Source organism: Suricata suricatta, chromosome 11, assembly GCF_006229205.1.
Source record: "Suricata suricatta isolate VVHF042 chromosome 11, meerkat_22Aug2017_6uvM2_HiC, whole genome shotgun sequence".
In the NCBI taxonomy this organism is placed as follows: domain Eukaryota; kingdom Metazoa; phylum Chordata; class Mammalia; order Carnivora; family Herpestidae; genus Suricata; species Suricata suricatta.
Genome location: NC_043710.1, coordinates 99,829,139 through 99,850,647, shown reverse-complemented (window position 1 = coordinate 99,850,647; position 21,509 = coordinate 99,829,139). Strand labels below are relative to the sequence as shown.

Below are 21,509 nucleotides of genomic sequence, written 5' to 3'. Positions count from 1 at the left end.
GAGACAGAGCATGAGAGGGGGAGGGGCAGAGAGCGAAGGAGACACAGAACTGGAAGCAGGCTCCAGGCTCTGAGCTAGCTGTCAGCACAGAGCCCCACGTGGGGCTCAAAACCAGGAACATGAGATCTGACCTGAGCCGAAGTCGGAGGCTTAGCCGACTGAGCCACCCAGGCGCCCCATCTTCTGCCATTTTTAATTTGTGGGAAGCAGCAGCAAGGAGCCAGTAGGGAGAGCGCGATTGAGCAAAAGTTCTCGTGCCCTTACAACCCTTGCAGCTGCCCCTAATTTCTCTAGGATTAGATTACTTGAGTTAAAAAGTTAATTGTACAAATGACTTTCATGCTTCTGGAGTTGGAATGTTGGTTGTGCTTCAGGCTTTGGCAACCTTCCGGGATTGTGTACAGCTGTGACTGTCTGTATACAACTACTTGCTTCTGAGGAATAAAGTGGCAATATGGGCACCGCTCAGGTTGCTTCTCCCCTTCCCATCCTTTGACTCTCTCTCTTCTTTTCCTCATTCCTTATCCTCCCGTCCTTGCTTCTGTGCACCCGTGCGCACACAACATTAATTCTTTGTTTTTTGTGTGTTTGTTGAGTAAGCTCTTAATACATTTTGGATATTAATTACTTATTAGGTATTTCCTCTGTAAATATCTCCCATTCAGTAGGTTGCCTTTTTGTTGTTTACAGTTTACTTTGCTGTGTAAAAACTTTTTATTTTGGTGTGATCCCAATAGTTCATTTTTGGTTTTGTTTTTTTTGCCTGAAGAGACATACCTAGAAAAATGTTGCTAAGGCCAATATCAAGAAGTAACTGCCTACATTTTTTTTTCCGAGGAGATTTATGGTTTTAAGTCTCACATTTAGGTCTGTAATCATTTTGAGTTTATTTTTCTGTGCAGTTTGAGAAAGAGGCCCAGCTTCATTCTTTTGCATGTAGCTGTCCAGTTTTCCCAGCACTATTTATTGACAAGAATATCATATATTTTTTCCTCTTTTGTCATAGATTACTTAATCAGATAAGCATGAGTTTATTTCTGGCTCTGTATCCTATACCATTGATTTATGTGTCTGTTTTTGTGCCAATACCATGCTGTTTTAATTATTGTAGTTTTGTGTAGTGTACTTTGAAATCTGGGATTATACCTCCAGCTTTGTTCTTTGTCAAGATTGCTTTGGCTGTTCGGGGTCTTTTGTGGTTCCATATGAATTGTAGGATTATATGTTCTAGTTCTGTGAATAATGCTGTTGGTATTTTGATAGGGATTGCAATTAAATATGTAGATTGCTTTGGGTAGTATGAATATTTTAATAACATTAATCTTCTGAAGTGTGAACATGGTATATCTTTCTGTTTGTGTTGTTTTCATTTTCTTTTATCTGTGTCTTACAGTTTTCAGAGTATGGGTCTTTCACCTCCTTGGTTACGTTTATTCCTAGGTGTCTTTTTCTTTTTGGTGCAATTGTACATGGGATTCTTTTCCTAATTTCTCTTTCTGCTACTTCATTAGTGCCTAGAAATGCAACAGATTTTTATATTATAGTAATTTTGCATTCTGCAAATTTGCTAGTTTCACTTATGAGTTCTAATAGTTTTTTGATGGAATCTTTCAGGTTTTCTATATGTAGTATCATGTCAACTGCAAATAGTGACAATTTTACTTTTTCCTTACCAATTTAGATGCCTTTTACTTCTTGTCTGGTTGCTGCGGCTAGGACTTGCAGTACTATGTTGAATAAAAGTGGTGAGAGTGGACGTTCTTGCCTTGTTCCTGATTCTGGAAGAAAGACTCTCTGTTTTTCACCATTGTTAGCTATGGGGTTCTCATATTAGCCTTTATTATTATTGAGGTGTGTTCCCTCTAAATGCACTTGGTTGAGAGTTAGGGGTGTTTTTTTTTCCATCATGAATGATGTTGTGTTTTGTCAAATGGTTTTTTTCCATCTTTTGAGAGGATCATATGTTTATTCTCCTTCTTCTTTTTAACATGATGTTATCTTGATTTACAACTACTGAGCTACTCTTGCATCCCTAGACTAAATCCCACTTGATTGTAATGAATTATCCTTTCAAAGTATTATCGAATTCAGTTTGTTAATACTTTGTTGAAGATTTTTACCTGTGTGTCATCAGGTAAATTAGCCCATAGTTTTGTTTTGTTTTGTGTTTCTGTCATGTCTTACTGGTTTTGGTATCAAGGTAATGCTAGCCTCACAGAATGAACTTGGAAGTTTTCCTTTCTCTTCTGTTGTTTGGAACAGTTTGAGAATAGATTTAACTCTTCTTTAACTGTTTGGTAGGGGCACCTGGGTGGCTCAGTCAGTTAAGCATGTGACTTCAGCTCAGGTCATGATCTCATGGTTTGTGGGTTCAAGCCCTGTATCAGGCTCTGTGCTGACAGCTCAGAGCCTGGCGACTGCTTCAGTTTCTGTGTCTCCCTCTCTCTCTGCCCCTCCCCTGCTGACATTCTGTCTCTCTCTCTTTCTCTCTCTCTCTCTCTCTCTCTGAAAAATAAATAAATATTAAAAACATTAATGTTTGGTAGATTTCACATGTAAAGCCATCTATCTAGTCATGGACTTTTGTTTGTTGGGAGTTTTTTGATTACCACTTCAATCTCATTACTAGTAATTGATGTGTTCAAAGTTTTCTCTTTCCTCCTCATTCAATTTTAGAACATTGTCTGTTTCTAGGAATTTATCCATTTCTTCCAGATTGTCCAATTTGTTGGCATATAATTTTACATAATTTTCTTTTATAATCTTTTGTGTTTTGGGTGTCTGCTATAATTTCTGATTATATATCTGATTTTATTCCCCTTTTTTTTCTTGATGAGTCTAAAGGTTTATCAATTTTGTTGATCTTTTCAAAGAACTATCTCTTGGTTTCATTGATCCTTTCTCTTTTTCTTTTAGTCTCTATGTTACTTAGTTCCTCTCTAATCTTTATCATTTTCTCCTTCTACTAGCTTTGGGTTTAGTTCTTTTTTTAGTTCCTTAGGTGTACGTTTCAGTTGGTTGAGATTTTTTTTGTTTCTTGAGGGAGGCCTGTATTATTATAAACTTCTCTCTTAGAACTGCTTTTGCTGGATCCCTCTGATTTTGGACTGTTGTGCTTTCATTTTCATTTGTTTCCAGGTTTTTATTTCCTCTGATTTCTTGGTTGACCCATTGGTTGTTTAGTAGTATGCTGTTAGGTTCCTTGTGTTTGTGAATTTTTTCAGTTTTTTTGTTTTAAAGTATTTCTAGTTTCATACTGTTGTGGTCAGAAAAGATGCTTGATGGAGCTCCTGGGTGGCTCAGTCAGTGTCTTTTGATGGGCATGCCTAGTCTATTTTCATTTAAAGTACTTATGATGGGTAAACACTCATTGCCATTTGGTTAATTATTTTCTGGGTGTTTTTGTAGTTCTTTTCTGTTCCTTTCCTATTCTCTAGCTTTCTCCCCTTGTGTGGTTTGATGGGTTTCTTTAGTGCTGTGCTACAGTATTCTAACTTTTCCCATTGAGCCCTGGAAACAAAAGTTTCCCAGGAATCCAGCATGATTATTTGCAAATATTAACATTACTGAGCTCAAGCTACTGATAATCTCTGGCAAGACCAAACTTCCTCTCCTTATGGCAAAGACCTCCCTTCCTAATGGCAGATGTTAGGTATAAATACCTTTTCCACGGTGTATTTCTGGTATCCACAGTCTGCTCTGTATTAGATCTCTACAGGCATTTAGAGAGTTGCAGCTGTCTTAATGACACCTTGTTTGTTGAGAATTTCAAAGTCTGACATTTTTCTCTTCAGGAAAATTGGTGGCCACTAAAACCTACAGAGAGTTTTCAATAGTCAGACCATTAGAATGACGTAAATGTGTTGAACATTGACTTCGAATGGTACAAGCCAGTTTCCTCCCCAAAGGGGAAGCTTGTGTCCCAGCCCCTGCTATGACAAATGTTCCTCCACTGGGAACAGTCGTGTGCATCTTCTGATGCACATCACAACCTACCACCTGAGCATGTTACTGTTATTTCTTTGAAGAATAGGCAAAGCCAGCGTAACTCTTGGACTCCGGGACGCTGAGGAGTGCTGTTGCCCTGCTGTGGCATCCAGAGAAAGGTTGCTGCAGGCACGTAGAGTGTCACGCAGTTCTGGCATTAGCATCCTTGAGTCACCCACAGGGTGGCCGCTGTGACTGTTGCTCTCATTTATCCTGCTGCATTGCAGGGTCATATTCTCTATCAAGAGGGATGTTCCTCTTCCAGGGTCTTCAGATTTTTCAGAACTGCAAGTGAATTTTGACGTAGCCTGTTAACTGATCAGCTGCCGAATTAGCTTAGTCTCCTGATAGTCTGTGAACCCTGTTGGTGAAAGCTCTTTGCCCGTGCATTATGGGTCGTCTCTGTGTCTGAAACTGCTCCTTCGATATCTAAGAAGTGTAGTTATGTGGCCTTTCTAGCCAGGGACTTTTCCTGAGCCATTAAGATGTTAAATGTATCCTTCTCCTGGGTGCCTGGGTGGTTCAGCTGGTTAAGCGTCCAACTTCAGCTCGGGTCATGATCTCACAGTTCATGAGTTCAAGCCCCGCATTAGGCTCTGTGCTGACGGTGTGGAGCCTGGAGCCTGCTTTGGATTCTGTGTCTCCCTCTCTGTCTTCCTATCCCCTGCTCACACTCTCTCAAAAATAAAGAAAAAATTTTTTAAAATGTATACTTCTAAGAAATTCACTCTAGATTCCACATATACTTTATTCTGTTAAAAAAAAATTCCAAAAATATCTTAGTGGGAAAGACAGATGAGCTCAGTGATGTACGCAGCACAATAATGCTCTCATTAGATTGTTGCTTCTGTTTGTAAAACTTAGATTGGTTACAGCTGGTGTGTTCATTATGAGAAAAAAATTTGTATCAATTTTTATCAATTAAATAAATTCATGTCCTGATCTCAGGTAGAGCAGGGTTATATTGATCAGCTTTAAAGATGTTTGTGCACCAGACTGTTAGGTGGTAGAATAGAATTGATTGAAGGTCCTTTATCTTGGTTCCTTGAAAGTGGAGTGAAAACTTGGACCTGAGCCCAAGGAAGCAGGATGATTGCCCTTCAACACCGGATAGTGCTTCTATCCGAACAACCACTGAGGACAGAATTGGCCTCTGTTTTTTTATTTATTTATTTTGAAGGAGAGACAGCAAGAGTGGGGTGGGGGGGGGGGAGAGAAAGAGAAAAGGAAAGGGAAAGAAGAAAACAAAAAAGAGAAAGAGAATCCCAAGCAGGGGCTTAAACTCACGAAACTGTGAGATCATGACCTGAGCTGAAACCAGGAGTCAGAAGCTCAACAGCTGAGCCCCCCAGGCTCCCTGAATTTGCCTGAATTTAAGGTGAAGCCAGATTGAATTGTCTACCAAGACATCCGTGAGGGAGTTTCCACTGCCTGCTGTTTTGCGGCATCTTTTTCATGTGACAATAACCCAGGAGCGTCCCATTTAAGGCTATAAAGTTCTTGGAGCAACAACAGGTACCAGTAACACGAAGGAGACAATTCACACACAATACTTTGTTTTAATTAAATACCCTTGGATAATATATACCTTCCTATAACAACAACAACAAAACTGCGGAAACACACAATTAGCAAAAGTGAAAAAATTCACATGGAATATCTAAATACTTGAAAAATCACAGAGTTTTCTGAATTACATGATTCAGAATTCTCATTTTTTTCTCTGCCAGGTCCCTTTTCATCACCTTTTGGGACCAATTCCATCTTTGATTTCTTGGGTGCACTCACCTCCTTACCTGATTTCAAGGAGGCTTGGGAAAGGGGAGTGCAGAGCCTAAGATGAACTCGTGTAAGTCCCAGGAGACCTGCCTCTTTAAAGGCATCTTTACCTCCTCATTTAGCTCGTCCTGTAGCCTGATCCCTCCCTGTTCCACCTCGTCTTGGGCTGCCTCGTCTCCCTGGTTAGGGAACAGATGTGGCAGCCCCGAGGTCATGCTTGATTTAAGTGTCATCTCTTACATTTACTGGGCACCGTTGCTCCAGGAAGATCATAATGCACTCACTCTTCATTTCCGTTGACATGTCGGAGACTGTGAGTCTGGCAATCCAGAACCAAGGAAAAAGTTTGCTGCTGTTCTCCCCTTTTTCTCTCCCAGAGAATTTTCTGTTCATACCTTTAATTTAGAAGTCACTAAGGTCTCACTCTGTATGCCCTAAACCGAGGACATGGTCTTGAGAGAAGGCAGCAGGGTAAAATGAGAGGAGGTGCGGTGGAAAGAGATCAAAGGGCACGGACATGGTAGGTGGTAGGCGCCGCTTTTATTCCCCCTCCAACTCTTGTTCTGGGGGTCGCCTTAGGTACATGAGAGCTAGTTGGAGATGGAAGAGTCATGAGAATCACACATTTGGCCCTGTGAATTAGCATCAACCCAAGATTTCGTAGAGAAAGTGGAGTTTTATAAATAGTCTAACATGTACTAATGGATCAGTTTATTACTAATACAGTGATTTGATTTAATGAATGCCCATATAATGTGCTCAGGTATATTGCCACCTGGAAGGAAATTGCTACAAGCAACTCTTCAGCTAACTTCAAAAGTAGGTGATTTTGAGGGTTGCTGGAGGGGAGGGGGGGATGGGCTAGATGGGTGATGGCCATGGAGGAGGGCACTTTTTGGGATGAGCACCGTGTGTCATACGTAAGAGATGAATCACCGGGTTCTACTCCTGAATCCAAGACTACACTGGGTGTTAAGTAACTTGAATATAAATTTTTTTAAGTAGGTGATTTTTAGCAATACTTGATGGGAAATTCTTGTGAATGAAATGATACATTCTACACACAGACACACTTCTAAGCACCTAGCATTTCAGCACCCTGCACTGTGGAGGGACACCGATGAATTTGCCAAGTCATTTTTACCTTTATGTGTCAGATTGTTTTCTGGGAATTGAAGAAAATTTTCTGTTTTATTTAGGTTGGATAAAATGGTTTAAAAAAATGAATCCTCCTTTTAAAAAGTTGCTTCTCTAATGATTTCCATAATTATTTTTAATGAGCAAACTTCAACTTCATTTGGCAAAATAAATGCCTCAGAATGTTCGGAATGTCCTTTCGGTTCTCTGCCACCATTGTGCTGCCAGGGGTGCGTGTCGAGGAGGCATGTTCTCATGTCCTAGAAACACCAGTAGTCCTAACTTAGCTAATGCCTAATTCCGGTTGTTGGACATCCTGAGGGCGTGGGTTCTGTCCTGCGACGCCAGGGGGAGGCGGTGCGGCGGGGAGCTTACCCTGGTGGGTGCATCAGGCTGCCTGGTTTTGATTTCCGGCCCTCCTGTTCACTGGCTGTGCGGTCCTGCGAGGTTACCAGCTCAGTTTCCCCATCTGTAAAATGAGAGAACAGTAGTAGCTCTTAGACTGTTGAGATAGAAGAGATAGAAGATACAAGAGATCCCACACGTGCAGAGCTTAGAATAGCGCCGCCCCCCCCCCAAGACCGCAGGTAATTCGCTCTCCCTAAGTGCCACCTCCATTCGCCCTCACCTACCCACTTACTTCCACGTCATGGCCGCCCCCACGGTCTCAGCATCCTTCATCCACTGCAGGCTTCTCCCAGCCGCCTCCAAACTGGTAAGCAGCCGGGTGCCCCCCACACAATAGATAATGATTTTACATATTTAAATCAGTACAGTTAAAGCATTTGTTTAATAAACTCTTGTTTAGCAGTTACTCTGTGGAAGTGCTGTCTGAAAGCGCTTTATAGAATTAACTCATTTAATTTCAGAACAAGTTAGTGAGACAAGGATCAGGTTACGGATGAACAAATAGAGGTACAAAGTGACTTGCCCAAGGTCACCCAGTCAGTTCCTGGGAGGGCTGGGATTTGAACTGAGGAAGGCTAGCTTCAGAAACCACACTCCGTAACAATGAGGGCCTTCTGCTGCTTCTCCTAATTCTCCACTGCACTTGCAATAAAATCCGAACGTTGTCATGGTCTTCTGGCTCTGCCTCTGGCCACACTTTCACTCTTGTCATGTCCTATTGTCCCCCTTCACTCACAAACCTGCATCACCATCCTCTTGCCTGTTCCTCAGAAATGCCCCGTGGTTTCCACTTAAGGGGTTTCCTGGAGTTGATGGCCATCTAGAGAACAGCTGTAAGTGACTGCACGGACTTGACTGCAGGGATTTGTCTCTTTGATACTAAAGCCCAATCTGTAGCACATAGTAGGTTGTCAGTGGCAGAGGAAAGAATATAAAGGCATGACTAGTACAAAAGCTGAGGGAGAGAACGTAAATACTGAGTTAAACAGATTACTTTGAGAAGAAGGAAAGTGATAGCATGGTCTTTGGAAAGGACATAGAATCAAGTGGTGGAGATTTGCATTATGAGAGCAGTCAGTGGAAGAGGACGCGTTGAGGTTGGCATGAGAGAAGAGGAGAGAATGTGCGCCGTTTCACCAAGACGCATGAGGAAATCAAATCCAGAGAAGGTCTGGAACCTTTTCTCTCCAACTGTTAGCTAATAGTTAATCATGGAGCACAAGCTAAATGCCAAACGAACTAAATGCTATTTTTTTACGTGCACCATCCCACTTAATTCTCACAATTATGAGGTATATATGTGCTATTGTTATCCCTATTTTATAGTTGGGGACATTGAGAGGTTAAGGAACTTGCCCCAAATGACACAGCTACTTAATCAGGGCTCAGACCTCAAACCCAGGTCCTGCAGAACCTTCTGTAGAGACGGACCACTATAGTAGTGAAGAGTAGGATGAACTGAGACCTTCAAGACATTATGGTTTCAGTTGAGTAGCATAGAAAGGTGTGTGCTCTAAGCGGGATAGGCAGGAATGCAGAAGGGACCTTACTTACCTGCTCTATAGTGAGCAGTATATTGAACGAGTCTACACCTTTTCATATGTGACATCTTCCTAACATTTGTCATTTCTAGGTTTCCCATTTGAGTCAACACAGAAACAAGGATACGACTATACAGATATATCAGAGGAGAAACTGGGAATCCCAGAAGATACTTTAGATGGAAGTTTTGATAAAATACCTAATTTTACTAGACCAACACCTGATCTCACTTATGACGTATAAAGTGGTCCGCTTTTTCTGAGCGGTAGCCCTTCCCACCCTGACTCCATCAGTTACCATCACGAGATCGTTACCCGGACTGGAACGACTTGTGTATTCTTGGCGCAGAACCTAACTCAAGGAGCTAAAGAAGCCTAAAGAGAAATAGTACATCAGACTCAGTACAGTGGTCATGAAAATGTAGAAATTATTCCTTGTATTAGAAGAAACTGCGGTAATCTAACAATCACACGTAAATAAATACATTTAGGTGCCAAAAAAAACCTTTGGATTTTCTTCTTTACTTGAAGCATTCTCTGTGTGTTCATGTCAGATAGGGCTCTCTTTCCATTTAAACAAGGAAAGGGGCTCCTGGGTGGGGCTCAGTCTGTTAAACGTCCGACTTTGGCTCAGGTCATGATCTCACAGAGAGTTGGTCAGTGAGTTCAAGCCCCACATCCAACTCCGTGCTGACAGCTCAGAGCCTGGAGCCTGCTTTGGATTCTGTGTCTCCCTCTCCCAATCACGCTCTGTCTCTCTCTCTGCCTCTCAAAAATGAAACTCTTAAAAATCTTTTTAAAATAAATAATAAAAAAGGGAAAAGGGCAGCATAACAAGTTCTCCTTTTATCGGGACAGCAAAAGCCCTACCAGAAGCTGCAGCGTTAGTCACCGGAGGCCTCCTTGAAGTGAAACTAGGTCACGAGGCACCCTTAGCTAAAGAAGCTAGAAAAGCAAAAATCTGTCTTTGAGTTTCCATGGGGGAGGAGTGGAGGAGTGGAGGTAACGGGTGGGCCTCTTACACCCTCCTGCTCAGAATTGTGTGTTCCCATAAGCGTCCTTTGCTACTGGCCCTCGTCACACTGATCACACTGGGTCTTTGTTTTATTATTTTTTATTTTAGAGAGCATGTGTACAAGTTGGGTAGAAGGACAGAGAGAGAGAGAAAATTCCAAATAGGTTCCAGGCTCAGCACAAAGCTGTACATGGGGCTTGATCCCAGGACCCTGGGATCATGACCTGAACTGAAATCAAGAGTCAAGTGCTCAACCAACTCTTGATTTCAGTCAGGTCATGATGTCATGGTTCATGAGAACGAGCCCAGTGTGGGGCTCTGTGCTGAGAGCTTGCTTGGGATTCTCTCTCTGCTCCTCACACACTCATGCCCACGCCCTTTCTCTCTCTCTCCAAATAAATAAACATTAAAAAAAATCTGTCCATAACCCTAATAGACTAAGTATTAAGAAACACAGCATTCAGAGGATCTACTGTGTATCTAAGAAGAAAATCGATTTCGTGAGCTTTAATTTACATCTATCCACTTTGAGTATTCAGTTTGAGTTTTGACACCTGTATACATTCATGTAAACTTCACATTTAAGATAGATAGTATTTCCATCACCCCCAAGATTATGCATCTGCAGTCCGTCTACTCGTTCACCTTGAGCCCCTGGAAACCACTGATCTTTCGATCACTACAGTTCTGCATTTGCTAGAATGTCATGTAAATGGAATTATTCTGTATGTAGCCTTTCTTGGTTCAGCATAATGCTTTTGAGATTCATCCTTGTCGCTCATATCAGTAGTTCATTCCTTTCTTGATGCCTGGTGTTTCACTGTGTGGCTTTACCACAGTTTGTTTCTCCATTCACCGGTTGGTGGACATTTGGTTGTTTCCAGTTTGGGATCATTATGAAGAAGGTGCTATAAATATTCATGCAGAGTCTTGGTTTTCATTTCTCTTGGGAAATACCTGCGAGGGCAATTGGTAAGGGAAGCTCTATTTTATAAGAACCTGTTTTTTTTTCTTTTTTCATATTTATTATTGGAGTATAATTGACATAGTGTTATATTAGTTTCAGGGACACAAGATACTGATTTGACAATTCTATTGATGTATATAGAATACTCACCAATGCCTACAGCTACTGTGTGGTACTTGTCATATCCTTATTTATTTTATAACTGGAAGTTTGTGCCTCTTAATCTCCATCTATTTTGATCACCCCCCCATCCCCTACCATCCACCTCCCTTCTGGCAACCACCAATTTGTTTTCTGTATTTAAAGTGTTTATATTTTGTTTTGTTTTTAGATTTCACATATAAGTGAAATTATATAGTGTTTGCCTTTGACTTATTTCAATTAGTATATAATACCTCAAGGGCCATGCATGTTGTCACAAATGGCAAGATTTCACTTTTTTTTTTATGTCCAGGTAATATTCCAGTATGTGCGGGCACCTGGGGGGCTCAGTAAGTTAAGCGCCGACTCTTGATTTTGGCTCAGGTCATGATCTTGCAGTTGGTGGGATCGAGCCCCGCATTGGGCTTTGTGCTGCTTAGGATTCTCTTCCTCTCTCTCTCTCTGCCCTTCCCCCACTCATGTGTGCGCACGTGCGCGCACACACACACACTCTCTCTCTCAAAATAAGCAAATAAACTTAAAAATTCCAGTATGTGTGTGTGTATCCTATCTCGCTATTATAAATAGTGCCGCAATAAAAATAGGACTGCATAGATCTTTTCAAATTAATGATGTTTTCATTTCCTTTGAGTAAATAGTAGTAGAATTACAGGATCATATGATAATTCTTTTTTTATTTTTTTGAGGAACCTCCACACCATACTCCTCAGTGGATGCACCGATTAACATTCCCTCTAAGAATGCCTGAGCGTTCCCTTTTCTCCACATCCTTGTCAGCATATTATTTCTTGTCTTTTTTGATTTTAGCTATTCTGATATGTCTAAGGTGGTATCTCATTGTGGTTTTGATTTTCATTTCCCTGATGATGAGTGATGCTGGGTGTCTTTATATATGTCTATTGGCCATCTGTATGTGTTCCTTGGAAAAATATCTGTTAGGTGTTCTGTCCATTTTTAAATCAGATTATTTAGTGTTTTGGTGTTGAGTTGTTTAAGTTCTTTATATATTTTAGATATTAACCTGTTATCAGATACATCATTTGCAAAATATCTTCTCCCATTCATTTGGTTGCCATTTTATTTTGTTGAGAGTTTCCTTTGCTTTGCTTTTTATTTTGCTAAAAGTCTTAGGAGTTTATTCTTGCTTTTGTTTCCTTTGCCTGAGGAGACGTATTCATAAATACATTGCCAACACTTATGTCTTAGAGATTACTACCTATGTTTTTTTCTAGGAGAATCATGGTTTCAGATCTCACATATAGGTCTGTAATCCACTTGGAGGTTATTTTTGTGTGTGGTTTAAGAACGTGGTCATTTCATTATTTTGCATGTGGCTGTCCAGTTTCTCCAACACCATTTACTGGAGAGACTATCTTTTCCGTTTTATAATTCTCAGCTCCTTCGTCATAAATTAATTGGCCATATAAGCGTGGGTGTATTTCTGGGCTGTCCATCCTGCTCCATTGATCTATATGTTTATTTTTGTGCCACTACCAAACTATTTTGGTTACTACAGCTTTGTAGTATATTTTGGAATATGGGATTGTGATACTTCCAGCTTAGTTCTTTCTCAAGATTGCTTGGCTTTTCAGGGTCCTTTGTGGTCCCATACAAATTTTAGGATTGTATGTTCTGGTTCTGTGGAAAATGCTATTGGTATTTTGGTAGGGGTTGCAATGAATCTGTAGACTGCTCTGGGGCATATGGAATAATAATATTCCAATGCGCAGGTGTGGTGTATCTTTCCATTTGTTTGTGTTGTCCTCAGTTTCTCTCATCAGTGCCTTACAGTTTTCAGAGTACAGGTCATTCAGTCCCTTGGTTAGGTTTTTTCCTACATATTTAATTATATTTAGTGCAGTTGTGAAAGATTGATTTCTTAATTTCTCTTTCTGCTTCTTCATGATTAGCACATAGGAACACAACAAATTTCTGAAAGTAGATTTTGTGTCCTGGAAGATTCCCGAAATCATTTATGAGTTCTAATAGTTTTTTTGGCAAAGTCTGGTTTTCTATATATAGTATCATGTCATCTGCAAATAGTGACAGTTTACTCTTTCCTAACAATTTGGATACCTCTTATTTCTTTTTCTTGTCTGGTTGCTGCAGCTCGGACTTGCCAGCACTATGTTGAATAAAAGTGGTGAGAGTGGACATCCTTGTCTTGTTCCTGATCCTGGAAGAAAAACTCTCAGTTTTCTACCATTGAGGATGATGTTAGCTGTGGAGTGTTCATTTATGAACTTTAAAAGGTATGTTCCTACTATACCTATGTTGTTGAGAGTTTTTATTGCTAAAGACATTGTACTTTGCCAAAGGCTTTAAGTGTATAGTCTGAGAGGATCATACAGTTTCCGTCCTTCCTCTTGTTAGAGTTCTGTATCACATTAATTGAATTAGGAATGTTGAACACCCCCCGCCCTTGCATCTTGGAATAAATCCTACTTGATCGTGGTGAATGATCCTTTTAATGTCTTGTTGGATTTGGTTTGCTAATATTTTGTTGGTGATTTTTGCATCTGTGTTCATCAGAGATACTGGCCTATAGTTTTTTTGTGTAGTGTCTTTGTCTGGATTTGGTATCAGGTTAATTCTGGCCTCATAGAATGAATTTGGAAGTTTTCCTCTCTCCCTTTTTTTGGAATAGTTTCAGAAGAATGGTATTAATTCTTCGTTAAATGTTTGGCAGAATTCACATATGAAGCCATTTGACTATGGACTTTTGTTTGTTGGGATTTTTTTTTTAATTACAGATTCAATTTCATTACTGGTTGGTAATTGGTTTGTTCAGATTTTCTACCTTTTTTCTTTTTAATTTTGTTGTTGTTAATGTTTGTTTATTTTTGAGAGAAAGAGAGACAGAGCTTGAGCAGGGGATGAGCAGAGAGAGGGAGGGAGACACAGAACCCAAAGCAGGCTCTAGGCTCTGAGCTGTCAGCACTGAGCTAGACACGGGGCTCGAACCCACAAACTCTGAGATCATGACCTGAGCCAAAGTTAGACACTTAACCACCTGAGCCACCCAGGCGCCTCTCCTTCTTCCTGACTCAGAAGGTTGTATGGTTCTAGGAATTTATGCATTTTTTTCTAGGTTGTCCAGTTTGTTGGCATATATTTTCCATTATATTCTCTTACAGTTCTTTGGACTTCCTGTGATGTCAGTTATTATTTATCCTCCTTTATTTCTGATTTAACTTAAATTCTTTCTTTATTGATGAGTCTTACCAACGTTGATTATCTTTTCAAAGAACCAGTGTTTAGTTTGATTGATCCTTTCTGTTATTCTTTTAATCTCTATTTTATATATTTCCACTCTATCTTTTTTGTTTTCTGTCCACTAGCTTTGGGCTTATTTTGTTCTTATGTTTTTTAGTTCCTTTAGGTATAATGTTAGGTAGTTTGAGATTTTTCTTGATCTTGATTTAGGCCTGTATCATTTATAAACTTCCTTCTTAGAACTGTTTTCACTGTGTCTCAAAGGTTTTTGACCATTGTATTTTCATTTTTATTTGTGTCCATGTATTTTTTATTTCCTCTTCATTTGTTGACTTATTGGCTGTTTAGTGGCATATTGTTTAGCCTCCACGTTTTTGTCGGGTGTTTTTGTTTTCTTGTAAGTGATTTCTAGTTTTATACTATTGTGGGCAGAGAAGATGCTTGATATGACTTCAGTCTTCTTAAATTTATTGACTTGTTTTGTGGCCTTACATGTGATCTATCTTAGACAATATTCCATGTACACTTGAAAATATCATGTATTCTGCTGTGTTTGGATGGAATGCTCTATATACATCGTTAGGTCCATCTGGTCTAATGTGTTACTTAAAGCCAGTGTTTCCTTGTTGGTTTTCTATCTGGGTGATCTCTTCATAGATTCGATAGGGTGTTTTTTTCCTTTATGTCCATTACTATTTGCTTTATAGGTGCTTCTGTGTTGGGTGTATAGATCTTTACAGTTGCTGAATCGTGTTGTTGGATTGATTCCTTCTAACTTTATGTAATGCCTTTCTTTGTCTCTTGCTAAAGTCTTTGTTTTAAAATTTATCTTGTCTATGAGTGCCTGGGTGGCTCAGTTGGTTAGGCGGCCAACTTCTGCTCAGGTCAAGATCTAATGATTCATGGGTTCGAGCCAACGTCAGGCTCTGTGCTGACAGTTCAGAGCCTGGAACCTGCTTCCAATTCTGTGTGTCTCTCTCTGCTCCTCCGCTGCTCGCTCGCTCTCTCTCTCTCAAAAGTAAATAAACATTTAAAAAATGTTTAATTTATCTTGTCTGGTGTAAGTATTGCTACCACAACTTTTGTTCCACTTCTATTCCATAGAATATTTTTTTCCATTCCTTCACTTTTAGTCTATATGTGTCTCTAGGTTTGAAGTGATCCCATGTGGACAATATATAGATGGGTCTTGTTTTTTTGTAGGGGTGTGTTCTGGTTTTTTTTATCCATTTTGTCACCCTGTGTCTTTTGATTGGAACATTTAGTCCATTTACCTTTCAAGTAACTATTGATAAGTATTGCCACTTTATTGATTGTATTCTGGTTTTTAGTTCTCTGTTCTTTTTGTTCTCTTGCTCTGTTTCCTTGTGGTTTAATGGCCTTCTTTAGTGTATACGTTGATAACTCTTAATTTTTTGCATATCTATTAGAGTTTTTTTATTGTGGTTACCATGGGTTTCATATATAACATCCGATGTGTATAACTGTCTATATTATTGATGGTCACTTAAGTTCAAACACACCATTAAAGTGCTCAATTTTTACTCCTTCTTCCACGTTTTAGGTCTGTAGTGTCATATTTTACATCTTATTTTTTGTTTCCTTCCACTAATTTTTATAGGCGTAATTGATTTTACTAGTTTTGTGGGGTTTTAAAATTTCTTTTTTAACATTTATTTATCATTGAGAGAGAGAAACAGCGCATGATCATGGGAGGAACAGAGAGAAGGAGAGACACAGAATCTGAAGCAGGCTCCAGGCTCTGAGCTGTGAGCACAGAGCCCGACACGGGGCTTAAACTCACAAACAGTGAGAAGGTGACCTGAGCCGAAGTCGGATGCTCAACCAACTGAGCCCCCCAGGCACCCCTATTTTTGTGTTTTTCCTCCATACTGGCTTTGTAAGTGATTAGTCTGTCATTACTGTATGTTTGCTTTTTCCTGTAACATTTTTCCTCTCATAATTTTCTTTCAGCCTTTTCTTTCAACTTAAAGAATTCCCATGAACATTTCTTAAAAGAGTGGTTTAGTGTGATGCACTTATTTCTGGGAAACTAAAGATCTCTCCTACCCTCCCTCCTGATGACCTTGCTGGGTAAGGCGTTCTTGGTCGTGGGTTTTTCCCTTTCAGCACTTGCGATCCGTCCTGCCGCTCCCACCGGCCTGCAGAAGTGTGGCTGAAAACCCGGCTGATAGCCTTCCGGGGTTTCTCCTGCATGTAGCTGCTGCCTTTGATCTTGCTGCCTTTGACCTTGCTGCCTTTAAGACTCTCTTTATCAGTATCTTTTGCCCTTTTAATTATTATGTGTCTTGGTGTGGACCTCTTGGGGTTCACCTGTGCCTCCTGAGCCTGGATGTCTGTTTGCCTCCCCCAATTAGGGAAATTTTCAGCTAATATTTCTTCAAATAAGTTTTTGTCCCCTTCTGTCTCTCTGTTTCTCCTTCTGGGACCCTTTTTTTTTTTTTTAATGTTTTATCTATTTTTGATACAGAGAGGGACAGGGCATGAGCAGAGGAGGGCCAGAGAGAGAGGGAGACACAATTCAAAGCAGGCACCAGGCTCTGAGCTGTCAGCACAGAGCCCGACGCGGGGTTTGAACCCACGAATATGAGATCATGACCTGAGCCAAAGGCAGAGGCTTAACCGACTCAGCCACCAAGATGATCCATGGGATCCCTTTAATGTGAATGTTATGCTTGGTGATATCCCAGAAGTCCTCTAACCTATTCTCATTTTTCTATTATTCTGTTCTCTTGTGCTGTTCAGCTTGGTTGCTTTCCATCGCCCTGTCTTCCGGGTCACCAATCCGTTCTGCCGCTTCTGATCTGCTATTGATTCCCTCTAGTGCATATTTTTCCTTTCAGTTAACTAATCCTTCAGCCCTGACTGGTTCCTTTTTCGATTTTCTGGTTCTTGGTTGAAGTTCTCACGGAGTTCATCCACTGTACACAAGTCCACAGAGTATCTTTATGACCATTACTTTGAATTCCTTATCAAGTATATTGCTTATCTTGGTTTTATTTAGCTGTCTTACTGTGATTGTATGTTGGTTGTTAATTTGGGGCATATTCCTCTGCCTCCTCATTTTGTCTCGGTGTTTGCTTCTCTGTGTTCGGTAGGTCACCTCTGTGCCCTGGTCTTGGAAGTAGTAGCCTTGGGTAGAAGAGGTCCCGAGGTGCCCTTTGGCACAGTCGCCCACAGGCCCCAGACTTCCCCGGTGCGGGCTGCAGGCGTGTTCATGTTGTGGCCGAGGCACCAGCGCCTCCGGCCTGCGGCCTGCGGGAGGGAGCCGCCCTGCCTGCAGTGGGAGCAGTGTTTGTGGGAGCCCCGCTGTGCCCCCGCAGGCTCCCTGGGGGGCAGGTGTGGCGTGGCAGGTACCTCACTGCCACAGCTGCAGGTGCACGGCGGCCAGGCTTGCTCCGGCACAGCCAGCTGAAGGCAGTCACCAGGCACGTGTGTGTGCGCTTATCTCCCTCACCCCCCAGGCCCGGAGTCACTGCGACAGGGTGCGGTCCTGGCCGGGGCTGCCCGCTGTCTGGCACAGGTAGGGTGGGGTGGGCTGTAGGGGAACGAGGGGCAGGGCATGCTCGCCCAGTCAGGTGGATGGAGACTTAGCCTTGGGGCTGCAGGCTGCTGGCTCTCTAGGCTGGGGCGGGGGGAGAAAAAGGATGCCGCAAGCGCTTTTCTTCCGGGAGAAATCCCCTCCAGATCCCTGCTGCTTGGCACGCTGTCCTTCACCCATAACCCAGGGACTTTTCAAACTTTCTCCAGTGCTGTGTCTTAGGCAGAGTTATTTAGTGTGCGGGCTCTTTAAGAGCGAGGGCTCCATTTCCTGTTGCCTTCGTGCTCTTCTGGAGTAAAGCCTGCTGATCATTACAACTTTTGAAGTTAAGATCCCCCGGTTTTTGTTTTGTTATGTTTTTTGAGAATACTATCTTTTCCCTATTAAATTTCCTTGGAGCCTTTGCTGAAAATCAGTTACTCATATACAAGGGTCTATTTCTGGATTCCTTTTCCTGCTCCATTGATCTGTACGCCTTCTCTTTATGGCAATACCACCTTGTATTGTTTCTGTGGCATTAGTGTTAAGTCTTTTTCTAATTTGTTTAACATTGATTCATTTTTGAGAGAGAAATAAAGTGTGAATGGGGGAGGGGCAGAGAGAGAGGGAGACAGAATCTGAAGCAGGCTCCAGGCTCTGAGCTGCCAGCACAGAGCCCGATGTGGGGCTTGAACCCACAAACCATGAGATCATGACCTGAGCCGGTCAGACACTTAACTGACTGAACCACCCAGGGGCCCCTAGTGTAAGTCTTTCAAACTTACATTTCCTTTTCAAAACTGTTTGGCTTATTCAAGTTCCTTTGCATTTCCATTCAGATTTTATAATCCAATTGTCAAGTTATAAAAGAAAAAGAAAAAAGAAAAAGGCCTGCTTGTATTTTGATTGCGTTGCATTGATTCTGTGTATCCATTTGGGGATTGCTGTCTTAACAATATGGAGTCTCCCAGTTCATGAACGTAGCATGTCTCTCTGTATATTTAGGCCTTTGCTTTCTCATTGATGCTTTATGAATTTCAGTGTTCATGAACTTAACATATTTTATTAAACTTAGGCCCAACTATTTTATGTGTTTGATGGTATTGTTTTTAAATTTCAATTTTAAACTCTTCGTTGCTGGTGATAAAGGAAAATTTCACAGATAAATAATTACCTGATGTAACTGACTTTCATTTAGCAATTTCTGATTTGGGAAGAATCCAGCCTAGAAAACAAAAAGGAGCTTCTTAAAGCAAGAGGGTTTCATAGACCAAGGTGAAAAGGAAGTTGGGTATTTAACTGGTTAAGAGTCAAGTGAAGTCTTGGAGCTACTTGGAGTTACTTGGTTAAGTAACTTTTGCTGAGCAGGTAAGTGCTAATTGGTTGGCCTGGGCCACCTTTTTCTGGGAGAGCTGAGCATAGAAACTCAGTTAAGTTTCGGCTTGCTGATATGGGACTTAGAGTAAGTGACTTCATCTTGGGCCTAGTCTGGACACTTTTGACACAGATACATAGAAATATTGTTGATGGTTTGTATATTGGCCTTTATCATGTGATCTTGTTAAACTCACTAGTTCTAGAGCATCGGGGCACCTTTCAGTATATAGAATCCTGAGAATTTTCTACATAGACCATCACGTCATATGCAAATGGAAGATAATTGTACTTTATTTTCAAACTGTAGGTCTTTTCTGTCTCTTTGCTCTATGGCGTGGGTAAACTCCAGTACAGTGCTGACTAGAACTGGGTAAAAGTGCATCCTTGCTTTGTTCCTCATCTTAGGGGGAAAACATTTAGTCTTCCACCATTAAGTGTGATGTGAGCTGTGAGTTTTTCATAGATCTCCTTTATCAAGTTGAAAATGTTCACTTTATTCCTAGTTTGATGAGTTTTTATCATGAATGTTGGATTTTGTCACACGCCTTTTCTGCATCTCTTGACATAGTATGGTTTTGTTAGTTTGTTACACTGATATCAAATACTAAGCCAACTTGGTATTTCTGGAATAAAGTCATTTGGTCATGATGTACTATCTCTATCTCTCTTTTCTTTTCTTTCTTTTTTTTTTTTTTTTAACTGAAGGAGTTGGTTTGCTAATATTTGTATCATGTTCATGATATTGGTCTTCAATTTTCTTGTAACTTGTAATTTTTGATTTAAGAGTAATGCAGGACTCATAAAAGGGCTCTTCTTAATATCACAAAGTGTTGCTGTAGCACTGGTGGTGTTTTCTCTGTAAAAGTAGAGGGCATTGATTCATCAGGATTATTTTCATTATATTTTATTCTTTTCATGCAATGAATGTTTGAGAGGTATGAAATCCACACTGCAGTGACTTAAATTTGTAATCAGCTGACTGATTACCCATTTTTCTCTTACAATATTTCCAACTCTTATAATCGTGGATACCTAAAAAAGTTGTTTAAAAAATATTAAGTTTAGGGCACCTTGGTGGCTCAGTTGGTTGAGTGTCTGACTTCAGGTCAGGTCATGATCTTGCAATCTGTTGGTTCAAGCCCTGCATCAGGCTTTGCTGACAGTGTAGAGCCTGCTTTGGATTCTCTGTCTCCCTCTCTCTCTGCCCCTCCCCTGCTTGTGCTCTTTCTCAAAAATAAACACTTAAAAAGATTTTTTTTTGATATTAAGTTTAGCAATATTTGCAAAGATTTCTAAGTCTACAGTGAATATTCAAACACTACATATACCACTAGGGAACATTTGGGGGCAGTTTTCAAATAACCTAACATTAAAATCTACTAGCGAAGCTAACAACCCTACTCAGAATCTGGTTTCAAATTGATGGTTGGAGGAGATATTTTATTTCTAGAACTTTTTTTTCTTTCTTTTTTTTTTTTCTCCGCTCTAGGACGAGAGTGTTGGATTAGTGTGTGTGTCTGGTGTTTTGCAGCTCAGAGACCTACAGAGGGTGAGGGATTAGGGTGTGCAGCTGGTCTCCCGCAGTTCAGAGAGCTCTCCGGACACTAAAACCCCAGATCTCTGCTGGGGTGAGAACAGACAGACAGAGCAGCCATCCCCTGAGCTGAGGCAAGGAGGGGATTGGGGGCTCGAAATGCTCTTTAAATACATATGCAGTAGGTCCTTCTGTATTTATCTCTACCTTCACAACCATTTTCAGAAATACTACCGACACTTAAATGTTTGGGGTCTCCTCCAGGATAAGTAGGCTGCTTCTCAGCTTTTCTTATTGCGTGCTCAGGAAGCCACTTTCTTCAGGTCTACAGTTAGGGTTAGTGTTAGGTTAGTTTTAGGCACCAGAGTTAGGTGTTAAGTGCTAGATGATGTAGGGTATTAGGGAATATGCCTGGGATTTGTAGTTCAGAGACCTCCCCAAAGAATAAAGCCGCAGACAGCGGCTGGGGTCAGGGTTAGCGCTTGAGGTCCGTGCAGACGGAGGTGCAGGGCGCCCGGCTGGGTGTGGGCAGCAGGCTTCCCAGCTGGCGTGCATACAAGTTGCCTGGCTGCCCCAGACCACAAGCTCTTTGAGGTTCCAGTGTCTCTGCAGGAGCTAGCACGTGCGTGGCACACACGACACTCAACATCTGAGTCAGATAAGTGAGTCTTAGCATACATTTTCTTTTAGAAAAATTTATTCAAAAACAGGAGCAATGTAACAGGCTTCTGGTAACAGTGTAGTAAAGAAATACATTCAACGGTACTAAAACAAATCTACAGAAAATATAGGATTTCATTAAAGTGCAATTAAAATACTTGAAATGGCATGTATTTCTATATTTC

The 21,509-nt window shown here is 41.0% G+C and overlaps 1 protein-coding gene across 3 annotated transcripts in view; it reads left to right on the top strand.

The window, feature by feature from the left end:
* C11H11orf65 (chromosome 11 C11orf65 homolog) overlaps positions 1 to 9,347 on the top strand; it is a 36,493-nt gene extending 27,146 nt beyond the window's left edge. For 2 of the 3 annotated variants that reach the window (XM_029914787.1, XM_029914785.1), the window contains 3 exons: positions 6,530 to 6,585; positions 7,550 to 7,618; positions 8,945 to 9,347. In XM_029914787.1, the coding sequence (XP_029770647.1) occupies positions 6,530 to 6,585; positions 7,550 to 7,618; positions 8,945 to 9,096 (277 nt within the window). In that variant the 3' untranslated portion in view covers positions 9,097 to 9,347. The remainder of the gene's footprint in view (positions 1 to 6,529; positions 6,586 to 7,549; positions 7,619 to 8,944) is intronic. The other variant, XM_029914786.1, reaches the window with a different exon arrangement.
* The last annotated feature ends 12,162 nt before the right edge of the window (positions 9,348 to 21,509 follow it).